Source organism: Adiantum capillus-veneris, chromosome 12 (genome assembly GCF_014529385.1).
Source record: "Adiantum capillus-veneris isolate H3 chromosome 12, ASM1452938v2, whole genome shotgun sequence".
NCBI classification, from domain to species: Eukaryota; Viridiplantae; Streptophyta; class Polypodiopsida; order Polypodiales; family Pteridaceae; genus Adiantum; species Adiantum capillus-veneris.
In genome coordinates this window covers 5,727,663-5,745,876 of record NC_140942.1, presented here as the reverse complement: position 1 = coordinate 5,745,876, position 18,214 = coordinate 5,727,663, and the positions used below count along the sequence as shown (strand labels likewise).

Sequence of the window (18,214 nt, the reverse complement as noted above, 5' to 3'; positions counted from 1 at the left end):
TAATTGTTTGTAGTTGATTTTAATATAGCTGTCCTTAGAATTTTGAGGTGTTTTTTTTTGCGGTTTGGCACAATGTTTACGCCTTTGATATGAGTTGTGCTAGAAAGCAAATTATGCTAGAGCCGTTGAACACAACTTTATCTTCAAAGCTAAAAAAACCAACCAAACACTAAGGCCTTTGCCACTGGTGGCAAGCCAAAATGTACAATTAATCAACACTAATTTGGTACGCTATTTTTTTAATCTTCTCCTTAAAGAAGAACGAAAAAATTTCTTATCATTAACTTCATTTCCTTTCTTTTTGTGCAGGTTGCAAGCCTCCAATGCAATAAAATGAGTTAAGAATTCTAATTGTACTTGTCAAGCGAAATTCCAAAGAATAGAAATCTCGACAAGCGAGCAAATTATCTCTGCCTAGAGTGTGTATCAAAGTTGGTTGGATCCATGCAGAAACAGTTGTGAAACTTGCACAGTACTCCGGAAAACAAAAACAAAATCAGCATGCTGTTTTTAGAATTTCTCCTTCCATTCTTCGGTGCGGACAAATTTTACTAGGAGTTTTTCGCATCACGTGGACACCTGGCGTTGAAGTGTCCATGGCTCTGTGGGCATCCCTACCATCATCCACTTCAGCGTTGACGTCCTCCTCAAGGAGAGCAACCCTCTCCACTTCTCTTGCCCGCTTACGCGTTGGTCGCCCAATGGCTTTTTCAGGCGCTGCTGGGAAAGAGGAGAAATCAGAGCAAGAATGGCGAGCTATTCTCTCTCCTGAACAGTTTCGTATTCTTCGCCAGAAGGGTACCGAGTAAGTTGTTATGGGTGTGCCTGCTGTGGATTTTAAAGTTACCCTTCCCCACCCTCACTAGCGTCGTTCGGTAATTACCCTTCCCCTCCCCCTCTCGGGAGCTTATTGGCGTGGCCCTCTCCTAACGCAGGCTTCTTGAGTCAAGAATCCTTCCTTAATGGTCTCCCTCTGATCTGATTGCATCAGTGAGTTGTGACTGTCGAGGTCCTGCTGCCCCGCGTCATCAGAGACCGATAGTCGAGGACTCAAGTTATTGGAGGGTTCGATGGTGTGTAAGTGTTAAAGCAAAAAGGTCAAAGGGGTGATCACCTGAAGCAGATTAAAAGGATCTTGCCATATGAGTACAGCTGTTAAATGCTTCGGAAGCTTTGGGAAATTTTACAAGCATGAACGTCTTGTATAGAGCCTTTTTGGAATTGTTAGGATAGATAAGAAGCGGATTGAGCAGGTAAAGATGGAAGATTTGTTGAAAAAACAGCAGACCAAGATGATGAACCCCTTCTTCATTCTTTGGGTCCTCAGATTGGTCAACTTTATGACCCTCCTTTTTCTTTTCCCTTATTATGATATAGCTTGTTGTTAGTTTGGCAATTTCTGTTTATAGCCAAACTGCACGTTTGAACTATTACTTAGATTTGTGGATTCTAGGAATCAGAAAGAATATTTTGGATGCATCATGAGATGGATGACTACAGCATCATAGAGAGAATTTATGTGCAACCATGTTGGCCAGTATGTTTGGTGCATCATCAAAGAGGTGACTAGAGCATGGAGAAAGGGAATATTTGCTAGGTCACCTAGAATGGATACCATTGATGTGCCATAGGATGCGTGACTCTAGATTGAGAAGGGGTTATCTACTAGACCATCTAGAAGGTTTATTTGTGATGTGCCATTTGATGGATGTCTTGAGCAGCAAAGGACATGTTTTGTCAGGAGAAATCACCATGTTTTGACTACTCCTGATGCGTCGGAGGGTGGGTGATTAGAGCATTAAGCAAGAGTTTCTCATAGAAAGTCAAAGTGAGTAGAGCTTGTGTAATAGACTTGGACACTCCAAGCTGAGGATCTACAAAATGCATGGCAAACTCTTGTTGTCTGTAAACAATGTAATCGGCTCCGAGTAGAAAGTGTCACCACTGAGTAAGAGCATGGATGACTGCCTAAGCTCTTTCTTATAAATGTGTGCAACCAGTTTTGGTCGAGAAAACATTCTACTCTCATAAGCTATAACATGGCCCTCTTGCATTAAGACCCTAGACTGCGACCACAAGAATCACTGTAATCTTTAAAAGGTTTTTGCAAGTTTGGTAACACCAACACTAGACCAATCGTCAACTCGTCAACTTTTCTTTAAGAATCTTGAAGGCTGCAATCTCAGATGGTCCCTACATAAAAGGAAGCCCTTTTTGTGTCAAAATATGCAAAAGAGAAGCAATCTCCACAAATTTTTGAATGAATTGCCGATAGTAAGAGCACAAACTCAAAAAATTGCGAACTCTGTGAGCATTCTTCAAATCTGGCCAATCTCGAATGGTTTCAACGGGTCCATTGTGACACTCTCCACGGAGACAATGTGTCCTAAAAAGTGTATCCCTGGCAAGAAAAACTTGCTCTTTTCCTAGTAACCACAAAACGATGTTGCCGTGCCTGGAAAACCTGTAACAGATGTGGTGTGTGCTCTGCCTTACTCTTGAAGAATACGATGATGTCGTCGAAAAAGGTGCCCACAAATGACCTATACTCTCGAAAAATCTTATCCATCTTCCTATTGAACGTTGCAAGAACATTTGTTACACCGAAAGATATCACCAAATACTGGTACAATCCAAAGGACATCTTGAACGCGGTCTTGTATACATCTCTAGGAGCGATCCTGACCTGATGGTAGCTACTTTCAGGTTGATTCTATTGGAACATGTAGAACCCTATAGCGTGTCCAATATATCATCGATCTTGGGTATTGGAAACCTGTTCTTGATGGCGATTTTGTTGAGAGTCCTGTAGTCAATGCACATTCTCTAAGATTCATCTTTCTTTAAAACTAACAACACTGGCGAACATTAAGGTGATGTACTAGGCTGAATGAGACCCTTCTCTAGCCCTTTCACTTGGTTCATAATATTCTCGTTTTGAGCTCTGCTAACTATGTAGAGTGGGCGGTTTGGTGGCGTGCTGCAGAATCAAATCAATGGTGTGATCATTAGGATAGTGGGGAGGTAACTCTCTTTGTAGGCCTTCAGAGAAGCAATCAACTTGATCTTGCAAAAAGTCTTGTCGTTTCTTCTCAAGGTCGGATAAAGTTGATGTTTTCTTGTCATCTAACTCATGTAAGTAGATCGAGTAAACAAACAGACTAGATTTCATTAATTTGGAAATGGCCGAAGCTGATACAAGTGGGACGGACTTGTCCTCTAATTTTGCATCAAGAATTATATCTCTACCTTTCTCATTCTTCAAAGCTGCTTTCCTTACCTTGTAGTCGACCACCACATTGTTCTTATGGAACCACGGGATTCCCAAAAGGATGTCACACCCCTCCAAAGGCATGATGTATCCTCGTGCCCTAAATACCCCTTACAATGCAACCGAAGTTTGACAAGTGTAATGGTAACATCCCCGTCTTGGTGCTGCTAGAACTGCCTCAGCTGGTGATCCCATTTCCTCTGACGTGATTCCAAGTCGAGCTACCAATTCAGTCGAGATGAAGTTGGCCTTGGCTCCTCCATCGAAGAAGATGAGAGCTTCTCGATCGTGTACTTTGCCCCACACTCTGTAGAGCTCTGTACTTTCGTCCATTTGTTCAAGGTCTGTCCCCACAAAATTTGCTACCAGTCTTGCTTTTGTCTTTCCTGTCTTTGCTCGCTCCTTTGCTACTTTTGAACTCTCCGTGTTGCTAATTGGACTGTTTTCTTATTTTTAATGATTAATCTCTTTTTTAGGATATTTTATTATGTGCACTAAGAACTGTTAAAAGATTGTAGCTACAGGAACTGTCATTTAGAACGGGTAACTCTGATGTGTCATTTGATGGGTGACGGTAAACATCGCAAAGGAGTTTCCGTAAGTTCGGTGGAAAGGGCCGGGTTACGAGTGCCCCTGATGCGTCACATGATGGGTGACGGGTGCATCAATAAGAAGGCATCCCGTAGGCTAAGGAGGAAATCCGAACTGAGTAAGAAAATATGCGTAAGAACGCAAGCACAAGAATAAACATGGGTTCAATGAAGCTTTTTACGAAAAGTAGGAACATTCGCAGGAGGGCAGATGCTTTCCCGCGAGGAGTCCATGTTTGCATTGCATCTATGCCGTGTTCTGCACCCGGGGACGCCTGGAATGTGTTCGTATAGCATTATTTTCACTAACTGAGCGAGTTTTTAAAGTTTGAACAGGTTAAACACTTTATTTTATAAAGTAAAGTGGCCGGTCACTTTTAAGTGACCTGCCCTTTTATTAATAAAATAAAGCAAGGCTCTTCTTATAAATAAGCCAGCGCTAAAAAGCTACGCAGGGGGCTGAATCTGCGATATCTCTCTCTCCTCTCTCTAGGGGGGTGCCAGGGTCTTGCTTTTCTGCTCTATTCCCGTCGGGTGCCAGGCCCTATAGAGTAGTAGCCAGCGTTCTAGTTTTAACACGCCGGAAGCAGCAGAGGAAGCTAGCGCTGGGATTCTGGAACAGAGGTTGGCGACGGAAATTGCAAGTGTTCGTGTGACGACTGAGTACGGAGATCGCTTTTCCGAGCAAGGAGCGACAGGTATAAGGTGTTGATACGCATTGAGAATTGTTGCTTTGTGTGGTTTGTTTTGCAGGAATCTTCCGTCTTACGGGAAAGCCCCTCACGGGAAGTACGGCTTCACGCCTAAGTCCCTTACGGGAAAGTACGACTTCGCGCCCAAGTCCCTTACGGGAAGGAACGGCCTTGTGCCCAAGCCCTTTACGGGAAAGCACGACCTTCGGGTCTAAGATTACAGAACGGAGGGGTTTCCTCGGGTTCTCGTGCTTGTATAAGAATTCTCCCTGAATAAAGAATACTCTTAACGGGGGGGGGGACCAGCCCATCTTCTGGTCCCCAATACTGTGTCGATCTTCTCCCTTCTCTCATGTTTGCAAAGTATTATATTTTTTCAGATTTCTAAGTGCTCGTGTACGCTCCCGTTTTGTGACAGTGGTATCAGAGCTCGGACTCCTCTCTTTCTCTGCAAAGAAGGACGATTCCCGGAAGAACGGGAAGAACCATGTCGGGCCAAGGGAGAAGCGTTGAAGAGGAGCTTCAACAAGTGCAAGCCCAGCTTGCGGATTTGCAACAAATCTTACTATTGCCAGATGTCCAAAAGCTCTTGGGCGGAATGAAGAAAACAAATGGAACCGATGCAGCTAGGCGTCAAGACAACACTGTTGGCGTGAGACCACAGGAGGAAAGAGAAGAAGAACGTGCCGAGGTGCACAAAGGATCTTCGGATCGGAATGAACGGCCTACACCAAGGAAAGGCCAGGAAAAAGCGCTCTCTTTGCTAGACGAGAGCAAGGACATCTCTATCTCATCCCCATCTTCCTCTCCTGATTATACTTCTACTTCTCAATCATCTCGTCAGAAGAAGGAAGCCGCTACTACTACTACCCTACATCAACCTAAAGATAAGCCTCGATTCAAGAAGCATGGTCGCAAGTCTCAACATCGCATGAGAGTCTTCAAATCGGGCGACAAGGACATCAAGTTCGAAACCTACAACGGACGGAGAGACATCTCCAAAGCACTGTCCTTCATTAGACAGTTTGAAGTTGCCTTTACTAATGGGCACTTCACAGAAAGATCCAAATTACGCCATGTGGGGATGCACCTCAAGGAAACGGCAAGTAATTGGTGGTTAGCCAAGATTCTGGAAGGTTCTCAGGCCAGAACTTGGGAGAGATTCAAATCTGAATTTTATGAACAATTTCTTCCGCCTGACTTCGAGCAGGACATACGGAAGGAATGGGACTGGCTTGCCCAGAAGGAACATGAAAGAGTAACGACTTATGTGGACAAGTATTGGTCGGTTCTTCTGAAGGTCACTCTCTTCATGAATATTGCCGAAGAGGAAAAGAAACGAAAGTTCGAAGCGCGTCTTCAACCGTAGCTTCGAAAGAGTATGAAAGTGTATCCGCATGATACTCTTCAGAGGATGATGGAGTCAGCAATCATTGCTGAGGATTTGCACTCAACTGGGACACCCAAAAAAATGGAGCATAGCACTTACCGTGCAAGACAAAGAGGGGTCTACGATGACCAAGGGGGCCAAGGAAGAAAACGTCCTCCATCTAGGGACGATGATCACTCTAAGAAGCCAGAGGGCAATGGCAAGTGAACTAAGTATCTTTCTCCTACTCAACTTCAAACTTTCAGAGAGGAAGGAAGATGCTTCTACTGTGGCGAGAAAGGACATATGAAACCGGATTTTCTGCTAAAGCAGCAACGGCAAGAACAAGCCTCTACGAGGCAAGAAAAAGCAAGGAAGGAACCCGCACCGCCAAGCTCGAACTCAATTCCAGATGTTCAAGGAAACACAGAAACGGAGAAAGGGAAGTGTCAACTTCTGACGGGCTTGGGGTCTTTGAACAACCAGTGAGTACTGATTCTTTATGATCCAGGATCCACGGATAACTTCATCTCCCTTGATACTGCGGAACGTTTGTGCCTCACACCGGCTCAGCTTGGCACACCGGTTACATCCGGATCAACATTCGAGGGGTTGACAACCAATGCAACTCCCGTGCAAGGACAGCTCAATCTTCGGATTGGCGAGTACAAGGACCGCGAATCATTTTTGATGGCACCCATCGAGGGATGTGATATATCATATCATCTTGGGTATGCCATGGCACTTCCACATGACACCTATTCTCGATTATGTGGAAAAGACCCTCACTTTTGATCATGGGGTTAAGAAAATAAAGATTCATGCTGATGCAAGAGATTGGCAGTTCCCAATTGTAAGCCATATCTCCATTAAGAAAGAAATGAAGAAGTGTGTTTCTGCTTACTTGATTTTTGCACGTGAGAAGGATAAAACTAGTAGGGACTCTCTCTCTAGTCTGGAAATTAAGCGTCTTCAATTTATTGAAAAGTACAAAGATTGTTTCACGGAAACACTTCCTGATGAACTCCCTCCGGTACGCCCAGAAGATCACCGCATAGATCTCATACCGGGTAGCTCGCCTCCCAATCAACCCCCTTATCGGGTGAGTCTTGCTCAGCAAGAGGAAATTCTGAAGCAAGTCAACGAGCTTCTAGAGAAAGGGTTAGTACGACCAAGTGCTTCACCCTACTGCTCTCTAGTTCTACTGGTGCAGAAGAAAGATGGCACGTTTCGAATGTGCATAGACTATAGGTCTTTAAACAAGATCACGATCAAGAATCGCTTTCCGATCCCTCGGATTGATGATATACTTGATAAGTTGCAGGGGGCAAGTGTCTTTAGTTGCATAGACTTAAAGAGTGGGTATCATCAGATACGGATCGCCCCTGAGGATGTCCATAAGACTGCTTTCTGCACAACCTTTGGACTATATGAATTTTTGGTAATGCCTTTCGGCTTGACCAATGCTCCTGCGACGTTCAATCGCATGATGGACCGCATTTTCAGCCCGTATCGAGCTTTTACAGGAGTATTCTTTGACGACATACTCATCTTCTCTAAGTCAGAAGAGGAACATCGGAAGCACTTGGACTTAGTGTTTCAAGAATTGCGAAAGCATGAGTTGCATGTGAATGCAAATAAGAGCGAGTTCTTTCTCTCAGAGATACACTATCTCGGCCATATAGTCTCTCACAATCAAGTGAGTATGGATCCTGCCAAGATCCGAGTGGTAGAAGATTGGCCTATTCCCACTACGGTACATGATGTACGTAGCTTCCTGGGACTATGTTCGTATTATCGAAGGTTTGTCCGAGGATTTTCTCATGTAGCAGGACCACTTCATGATTCGACAAAGAAGAAGATTCCGTTCAAATGGGGATCGAGACAACAAGGAGCTTTTGATCGGCTCAAGTACTTGCTAAGCCATGGACCTATTTTGATAGTGCTCGACTTAAGGAAACCATTTGAAGTTCACTGCGATGCTTCAAGCGATTGCATCGGAGCAATGTTAAATCAAGAAGGCCATGCAGTGGCCTACGAAAGGAGACGGCTTAAGGATGCAGAGTTGCATGCATCAATCTACGAAAAGGAACTCACGGCTGTGATTCACGCCTTATCCAACTGGAAGCATTATCTTCTAGGAGCGGATTTTGTGATCAAGACTGAGCACCAGAGTTTGCGGTATTTTCTTACGCAAAGGAAACTATCTGAGAAGCAAATGAGATGGGAAAACTTTTTGTCTATGTTTCACTTCGAGATCCTTCACACGGCTGGGAGTAAGAATGTGGTCGCGGACGCATTGTCTAGGCGGCCAAGGGTGAAGGCTATCACTTCGGTGTATCACCAAGAATTAGAAGCACTACCGGATTTGTATCTGAATGACCCAGACTTCTCCACCATTTGGGGAAAGCTACATCGTGGAGAGAATGAGTTTCCCTATTCCATTCGGGACGGTTATCTCTACCACCATCAGGCCATATGTGTGGCGGAACCATTAAGAAAGAAGATCATGGATGAAGCACACGCTTCACCTTATGCGGGTCATCGGGGTATTCTCCCTACGACCTTAGCAATGGAAAGATATTTCTTTTGGCCTAGCCTTAAAGCAGACATTGATAAGTATGTCAGGGAATGCTTGGTTTGCCAAAAAGTGAAGTATGATCGGCATAAGACGCCTTGGTTGCTACAACCTTTGCCTGTGCCTAATGAACCTTGGAAAGTATCGCCATGGATTTCATCATGGACCTCCCTAGAACTCACTCAGACTGGAAATGACGCGATCTGGACCATTGTGGACAGGTTTAGCAAGCAAGCACACTTTATACCAGTCAAGAAAATGATCAAAGCAGATCATATGGCTAGGGTCTTCCTGGCACAGATCTTTAAGCATCATGGAATGCCCAAGTCTATTGTGAGTGATCGAGATCCTCGCATGACAGGAAATTTTTGGCGTGCCTTGATGGATAATCTTGGTATGAAGCTGAATTTTTCATCTGCCTACCATCCTCAAACGGACGGGCAAAGTGAGATAGCCAATTCCACAGTATTGGATATGTTAAAAGCTTATGTGTCAGACCGGCAATCTGATTGGGAGAAATATTTGCCTCTTGTCGAGTATGCGTATAACAATACCATACACTCATCGACAGGGAAAGCACCTTCTGAGATTCTCTATGGTAAGCCTTTGCTTCCACCCATCCTTTTAACTAAGGATAAGATCTTTGCAGCAGATGAATTTGTCCGGGATTTGGACACAGCCGACGGGCAAGTTAGGAGAGCTATTCTACGCTGTCAGGAAAAGCATAAGGAAGTTGCAGACAAGCACATAAGGAATCTAGACTTAACAGTTAGTCTTACTCAAGTTTGAGAAGACAAGACTTAAGAAACAAGCGTCTCATAAGGGGAAAGTGGTAAAACTTTCTACCTGTTATTATGGGCCGTTTAAGATCACTGAGCGAGTGAATGATGTCACTTTCCGATTAGAGCTACCGCCTAATTGGAAGATCCATAATGCTTTCCATGTCAGTTTACTCTGGCCGTATGTGGGACCGCCTCCGAGCCAGCCTAGTGCTGAGGAACCTCCTGAGGTTGAGGAAACAGAAGAAATACTCCAACCGGAGCAGATAGTAAGTCATCAGGAGCGGCCTCTCAAATCCGGAAAGATAACACGGAAGTCTTTGGTTAAGTTTAAGAACTATTTGAATCTAGATGCTCAGTGGATGACGCAGGAGGAATTAGCAGCTTATCCCGAGATACTGGAGGTATATGTCCAAGCACTACAGTTGAGGTCAACTGTTTAGAAGCCAGAGGGATGTTGCTAATTGGAGTATTTTCTTATTTTTAATGATTAATCTCGATATTTTATTATGTGCACTAAGAACTATTAAAAGATTGTAGCTACAGGAACTGCCATCAAGAACGGGTAACTCTGATGTGTCATTTGATGGGTGACGGTAAACATCGCAAAGGAGTTTCCGTAAGTTCGGTGGAAAGGGCCGGGTTACGAGTGCCCCTGATGCGTCACATAATGGGTGACAGGTGCATCAGTAATAAGGGGGCATCCCGTAGGCTAAGGAGGAAATCCGAACTGAGTAAGAAAATACGCATAAGAACGCAAGCACAAGAATAAAGATGGTTCAATGAAGCTTTTTACGAAAAGCAGGAACATTCGCGGGAGGGCAGATGCTTTCTCGCGAGGAGTCCGTGTCTGCATTGCATCTGTGCCGTGTTCTGCACCCGGGGACGCCTGGAATGTGTTCGTATAGCATTATTTTCGCTAACTGAGTGAGTTTTTAAAGTTTGAAGTTTGAACAGGTTCACACTTTATTTTATAAAGTGGCCGGTCACTTTTAAGTGACCAGCCCTTTTATTAATAAAATAAAGCAAGGCTCTTCTTAAAAATAAGCCAGCGCTAAAAAGCTACGCAGGGGGCTGAATCTGCGATCTCTCTCTCCTCTCTCTAGGGGGGCGCCAGGGTCTTGCTTTTCTGCTCTATTCCCGCCGGGTGCCAGGCCCTATAAAGTAGTAGCCAGCGTTCCAGTTTTAACACGCCGGAAGCAACAGAGGAAGCTAGCGCTGGGATTCTGGAACAGAGGTTGGCGACGAATATTGCAAGTGTTCGTGTGACGACTGAGTACGGAGGTCGCTTTTCCGAGCAAGGAGCGACAGGTATAAGGTGTTGATACGCATTGAGAATTGTTGCTTTGTGTGGTTTGTTTTGCAGGAATCTCCCTTCTTATGGGAAAGCCCCTCACGGGAAGTACGGCTTCACGCCTAAGTCCCTTACGGGAAAGTACGCTTTCGCGCCTAAGTCCCTTACGAGAAGGAACGGCCTTGTGCCCAAGCCCTTTACGGGAAAGCACAACCTTCGGGTCTAAGATTACAGAACGGAGGGGTTTCCTCAGGTTCTCGTGCTTGTATAAGAATTCTCCCTGAATAAAGAATACTCTTAACGCGGGGGGGGGGGGGGACCAGCCCATCTTCTGGTCCCCAATACTGTGTCGATCTTCTCCCTTCTCTCATGTTTGCAAAGTATTATATTTTTTCAGATTTCTAAGTGCTCGTGTACGCTCCCGTTTTGTGACACTCTGGCTTGTCCCTTGACTGTTCTTTAGGTGCCTTGTTGGGGTACCTGGCAAATATATACCCGTGCTTCCCACAACCGTAACATTTATCCTCTTTGAAGTATTCGTCGCGCGGCTCTGCTGACAGCCGAGGACCATAAGGTTTATTTTTCTGTTGCTTTCCCTTCCTTTTGTTACTGTTGTTCAATTCTTGTTTGGTCCGAACTGTGACCAATCTGTCTGTAGGGTACGTAAGAGCGCCCCTCGTGCATTGCAAACCCTTGCTTGGCATGTCCCATTGGTCGCATGGACTCGGACTTCTGCAATAGGCAATAATCCCGTATCTGTTTAGGTAGACCACAACAAAGTCAATCTGCTGCTTGAAGGTGATTTTCTTGAAAGAAGAGGCCGATAGAAAAGTGTCCCAAAATCTCGGACAGGCCCCAAAATCACATCACGTTCGTATTCCTGGGTGAGCCATGAGGAAGTAAAAACTCGCTTGAACTGTAGCCACTTCGTTGGTGCTTCCCTTCGTAGATTCTGATAGATGCAGGGTAGACCACCAGGTTTGTGCATTCCCCTTGAGGTAAGATGCCACTCTCCGGACCTCTGAGTAGCGTTCTCCGGAGTAGGCTATGTCAAACTGTTGGATAAAAGCGAGGGCTTTGTGGGTATCCTTAAAGCCAAAAAATTATCGAACTTTATTGCGTGTCTACCCTTCTTGAAATCCTTGGGCTTCTTACCCATATCCTCGAGAAACTCGTACTGGTTGGGTGTGTAAATGTACTTCCTCTGGTTGAAAACACCGGCTCATCAGAATCCGAATTTTTAGAGGAGGAAAAATCCTCGTCCAAACCGTTGAAATACTTTTGAGAATTTCTTCGGGATCGGCTCTTCTTTGCCTTCTTCTTGCCTTTGCTATGTCTTTGAGCCTCTTTCTGCTCCTTTTATCCTTGCCACTAGACTCAAAGAAAGAAGAATTGTCCGAGCTGTCAAAAGAGGATTGAGGATGAACTGGAAACACCCTCGTATCTTTCACATTTCTTTGCCTTCGGGCATTCTTAAAAGGAGATCTCGGACCCAAGTAGCTTGGATAGTCTGTTGCTTCACTCTGTTTCCGCAGCTGCTTCTTGGTCTTCATGAGTCTGCTGACTCGCCGTTCTATTGCTTCCTCGAATTCATCCTCTGAGTACTCCTTCTGAGCGGGTGTTCTTGTTGTAGTCGTCTTCTTCAAAGCTGACTTAAAAGGTGAATGGATGGCGGTACGCTATTGAGAATGCATCTCGTCAAGCAGGGGCTTGATAAAAAATTGCGCATAGTGAGAATCCTTGGAATATTGAAGCATCTGTTGGGCACAAGCATCAACCTGCTGTTGACGCTGCATCTCCATTTTTTCGTACTTAGTAGGTGGAGATGGGGCCGTAATCTTCCGAATCGTTAGCAGATGGTCGATGGTTGATTGAATCTCCGTTATTCTCTCCCGAATCTGAGTGGTCGTGTGCCACAGTTTCCTCTTGGCGGGATTCATCAATTGAATCCACAAGTGCTGGAAGTAAAGGGATCGAATCTTTCGTACAAGAAGAATCGTCTGAGCTCTGATACCATCGTAATAGACTTGGACACTCCAAGCCAAGGATCTACTGCAACACACGTGAGAAATCTGAAAGAACTGAACAAAACAGAGAGAGAACACATGGTACGGCAGAGTTCCGTGCCCAGAGAGACTGGCCCTAAACACTGGCGCCCTTCTCGGTATTTCTTTATTATTATGCTTCACAAAGTACAATGTCCGAGGGTCCTCTTCTTACAGGAGTGCTCCCAAGTTAATCTGCCGGAAAAGAGGCCCTGACAATTCTTATAAAGGCCCTTGGCCCAAAAGCAATACATGAAAAGCTACAAGTCCAAAAGCATCTAGCTCCAAAAGCTAGGGCTGTTAGCAGCCAGCGCGATTTACGAAAATCCGTACGGTTGCCACATTGTTAGCGTAAAACGCAAGGGTCCGTACGGCTTGCCACATCATCAACGCAATTTGCAGGTGTCCGTATAGCTGCCACGTAAGCACGTTATAATGCAAGGCTTGACTTTGTGTGTGGTCCCCATATGTTGGTGGAGTTGACTTCAAAAGTAGGCCACTCGGCAAGTCTTGTAAGTTTACTAAACTTCATCTGCCTCTTTTACTAGGGTTTGGGCCCCTCTTTGTCAGGAGTCATTCTTTAGGTCATGCCACACCATGACTTTGTGACATCTTGAGCACTTGAACACATACAAGAAGTTGGTTCTTTAGACCATGAAATAATTGTTTTTTTGGAGAGAATTGAGTATTGCATGCATTTTGGTGTCAGTCTGCACTCTAGGGTGCCCGTACGAAGGTGTATAGCATGTATCTCTACAAATGTCAGCTGCCTTCGTGGTCGACCCGGATTTCCAAGGCAAAAAGCAAGAGAGTGATACGGAGGTCATGAATGTGTTCAACTTTGTCTTGAACCACATTTGTCCTGACAAAGACCATTGATGTAAGAAGGATCAGCTCTCTCTCTATCGGCATAGTTGGATCGCACCAAGATTGGGGCGCCGCTATGGTGAGAGGATTATGGATCAAATGGGCATGAGTTGCAACAGTTTTCAGTTGGAGCAACTTTGGAGTGTGTAGCCAAATTGCTTCTAGGAAGAGGAACCGTCTTGGAATCAAAGGACCAATGATCTATTGTTTGTGAGCGCTAACTTACGCATGCTTTGCAAGGGACAGACAAAGAAGGAAAGCCCCTTCACTGAGTGAGAGATGGCACAAGATGAGGCCATTTAGGCCAATGACAATTTAGAGGACAAGATAGCGTGTGACTACTATCTATCCTTTTTGTTGATTTCTTTCTTATTATTTATTCATCACTTTTTGGAAACACCCCTCGGGAAATCTAACTGCCCTGCATTGCATAGCTAGTGTGGAACTGTTCAGAGGGAGTCCAGGCCTGAGGGCAAGAGAGCACTAAGGTTGGACAAGGACTATGGTTAGCCAAAGTGGGGTCATTGACTAGCCAAAGTGGAATCCTTTGCTACAGAGGCTACATTTCAGTTCTTGGTGTGGCTGCAATGTACAAAGAGGGTCAGTTGACCTAGAAAGATACAATGGCAGCATCTCCTAAAATTTAGGGAACAGCTATTTTGGGACCTGAAAATGTGTTCACGTCATTACCTCCGGTATGACTAGGGGAACATTTTACAACTGTGCCGCGAAGTCACTTGGGCAACCGGTCGGGAGATTTTTAGGCGGCAACACCGAAACGGGAAATGGCCTATAAATGTGCCAAGTGGCATGTTTCTGTGCACTTTCCTCATGCATGAAGAGGGGGGGACTGATTTTAGAGAGGGGAGGGCTCATTTTCTCTGTGTCACAGGTTGAGAGATTCAATGGAGTGCTTGCTTACCTCTTATGTATAGTGCGGTGCAAGGAGTGATGCCCTGCACGCTACGCACTGCCCTCTCTCTCCCCTATGGCAGTATGTTATGCCCCTCTAGTGGGCTTTACAATTGACCAATGTACAGTTATGTGGGTTCATGCGCGATTGCCGAGGCAAGAGCCTCTTGCACAGGTACTGGATTAGCTAGCGGCTAATCCCCCGTAGGTACAGATGAATTCGGAGAGGTTTCACGTGTGTAATCTCGTCTGATTCAAAGGGCAAGTAGCCCTACAGGTGCGGGAGCTCGAGGACTTGCTACGGATGCGACCGGCATGCGAAACGGAGCTCGAAACAGTGAATTACAGCCTGCTGTGTATTTTTGCAGGTTTAGGGTTTTGGCCCTAAATGGACCCTAATACCCCCAAGAGATTCGGGGACGCAAGGGGACCGTTGTACAGGTGATCTGGCGCATTTTCGGGGGAGAAAACAGAAAATTCAGCGTGCTGCAGATTCTCGCCAGGTTTTGCAAAGTGTCCGTATGCGTCGGGAAAGTCATCCAATGCATGGGAATATTGACTGTGAAGGGTCCTAGTACAGTTATGCTGCCGAAATCGGGCAAGAACAATTGAAATTCAGCCAAGATTGTGCGGGGCAGCTTGCAGGGAACCACAGCTTTTATTCCCTCTGTTAAAGAATAAAGAAATACCGAAAGGGGCGCCTAATTTAGGGGCCAGTCTGGTGTCGGTCTTCTCATACAAGTGCAATCTAGCAGCCTGTATCCCTTTCCCCTTTGTTGTGTCTTGAAAGTACAGGTAAAGTGGGCGACAAATTAAATGGGTGAAAGTAAATAAGGTTTAAGTCTAAGGTCTACCGCCCTTTTTGGATTAAACAGTCCGGTTTCACGGATCTTGATCTTAGCCTTGATGCCTTTGACTTTCAGGATGTGGAGATTCATATTCCCCCTTCTCTGTGAGGGTTAGTGGTGCTAATAGAATAAGACTGAAACTTAATAGTTAAGATTAGACTGAGACTCAAGAGACGAGAACACTTGTTGAGTTGATTGATTGAAACTGAGTACAATAGGCTCCTTATATAGGAGGCGAAGAGTCACAAATGAAAAGACACGTCTCATGGTGAGGAGACATGACTGTAGACGTAAAGACACATCCTTTGGACGAAGGGCTACAACCATTGGAAAGGGTGTGACCAATCGTCGAAAGGAGTGTGGCTTTCGGTGAAGAGGCATTTCTCTAGAGCGAAGAGTCGTGACCATCCAAGCGTAGGGGTCCTCCTTGGCATGTCACTTCTCGTATCTGCAACTAGGACTAGGTGTAATAATGTATCATAGTCACAATCGTGACATTTCCTCCCATTTAAAATAAAACCCAGGGGTAGTTGTAGAAACTCAGGGAGAATGTAACAAACTGCTGACATGTCAAAGCCCTGAAGAATGGAGTCAACTTACAGATGCCGGCCGAGGGGCCTAAACCCTAAGAGAACAACTAACAAAAGAAGAAGTCCTACCAACTTATGGGGACCCCGTCTGATGGGGCCCCAGTGACATAAAGAAACTAAAATAAAGCAGGATCTACACGCAAAAACTAATGACGTGGCAGATGTCCAAAAATTGTGCTGGCATGATGACGTAGCAAGCTGTACGGATTTCCGCGTTTTGCGTTGGCTGATGACGTGGCAGCTGTACGGATTTCCGTAAATTATGTTGGCAGCTTTTTGGCATTGCTTTTGGACCAGAAGCTTTTGAGTTTGAAGGATTTTCATGTAAACTGCTTTTCAGGCCAAGGGCCTTTAAATATGAGGCTATGGCTCATTCTCTGGTATGCTTCCTGGAGAAGGTGCAGAGTCTGGAGTACCGGCTTGTACTATGTTGATGCAATATAAAGAAATACCGAAAGGGGCGCCAAGGTTTGGGGCCAATACTCTCTGGGGTGGAATCCAACCACTCCGTGTCGCGTGTCGTCTCTCTCTCTCTCTCTCTCTCTCAATTCAGTTGTTATTGAAGTGCCAAAAGTCTGTTCAGTCTGTTCTTTTCTATCGGCACGTTGTGCCCGTCTCGTGAAAGTGGTATCAGAGCATTAGGCATGTGCTTTTCTGAAAGCATACCGGTCCTACAAAAGAGCAGACAGAGCTATTGGAATTTTATTTGAGGTATCTTTGGCCTCCCACCCCGGATTTATCAGCGACTCCCACCCTTACTTCATCGCGCATTGGGCGCGCTCCCGTCTTCACCGCTCATGTCTTACAGGGCATAAGCCATTAAGATCACTTGCAAGAGAAGGATCCAAGATTTGTTTTGAGCTGCTGTTTTTCTCAGAGACAGTACCATGTAGATGTTGATAGCTACCAAGCAGCATACTCCAAGTACTTGGCAAGATTTCAAGAGAAATTTTGTCTGAAGCTGTATGGTTTCTGACATCTTTCTTCGAAGTGCAACTCCTGACAGAGTGGGGTATCCTGAAATGCTTGCCATGGAAACCCTAGCAGATTATAACTTGAAATTTCTCGACATCTTTCAGTAGGTGTCTCTTCACGAGCAGATGACCTTGGAGATCCAGTGCGATTGCTATCTTGGGACTACCATCGCCGCCAACGAAAACACTCTCTGTCCAAGAGCTGATGGACCATGCTGTGCTCGGCTATGACCTCATGGAAGGAACCTAACCCTAATTTTTCGTGTAGGTTTCAGGATGGAAAGTCAGCCGACTTTTCGACCTCGGTTGATGTCGACATTGCTTTTTAAATTTGAATTTTGTGTGAGAATCTGTTTGAGAGCTTGTTTGGTGATCCTGTTTGGAATTTGTTTGAAATGGATGGTATCTGTTTTGAACCTGTCTTGGTGCCGATTTGAATAGTTTGACTCTAGTCTTTAATACTGGTTTCATTGATTGGTGATTGTACTCCCGGGTGGAGAAGTGAGAAATACTGTTTTGGTATTGTTTGAACCTCGGAACGACGTAGACCGATGCTTGGGGAGCGTTTCATAATATGCTAGAAAACCTTCGAACGACGCAGGCTGATGCCTGGGGAGCGTTTGGTTGTATGCTTGAACCTCCAATCGACGCAAACTGCGGTCTGAGGAGCGTTTGGATGTACAGTCCTCTGAGCTCATGGCCCGGACCTTTTTAGGTTATTTGCGGGGGGAATGACGAGGTAGTCGTTGAGTAGCTTCATACTGCAGATCGTTTGTCTTGGGGGAGTGCTCAACGGTGTTGTTTGTTGTGTCTTGTAACATGCATATGTAAGCATTTGTGTTGCTTTGTGATGTGTCAACTATTGATTATTCCTAATTGGATGAGATTGCTTGGGTATGTAATTTTAGTGCATCAAGACACCCGTGGAAGATCAGTACGGTCTGGGTGTGATGGCTAATTTTACTACGCCAGAATATCAAGAGTTCCGATCTGGACGAAAGGAGAAGTTAACTCCTTGATCAAAAGAGTGAAAAGGAGAAGCTAACTCCTTAACAAAAAGAGCAAACTAATCGTCCCTTGGAATGTCCCTCGGAAATTTTTGAGCTAACTTGAGTTGTTTTGCAGATATGTTGTAATCGTGGACGATTACTCTCTTTCAAGAAGGGGAGATGTAACAAACTGTTGACGTGTCAAAGCCCTGAAGAATGGAGTCAACTTGCAGATGCCGGCTGAGGGGCCTAAACTCTAAGAGAACAAGTAACAGAAAAAGAAGTCCTATCAACTTATGGGGACCTCGTCCGATGGGACCCTAGTGACATAAAGAAACTAAAATAAAGCAGGATCCACACGCAAACACTGATGACGTGGCAGATTTTCAAAAATTGCGTTGGCATAATGACGTGGC

At 45.1% G+C, this 18,214-nt stretch overlaps 1 protein-coding gene across 1 annotated transcript in view; it reads left to right on the top strand.

Moving 5' to 3' along the window:
• The first annotated feature begins 529 nt into the window (after positions 1-529).
• LOC147445256 (peptide methionine sulfoxide reductase B5-like) overlaps positions 530-18,214 on the top strand; it is a 112,024-nt gene continuing 94,339 nt past the window's right edge. Inside the window, exon 1 of the mRNA XM_086524808.1 lies at positions 530-805. Coding sequence (XP_086380934.1) covers positions 597-805 — 209 coding nt within the window. The 5' untranslated portion in view covers positions 530-596. The remainder of the gene's footprint in view (positions 806-18,214) is intronic.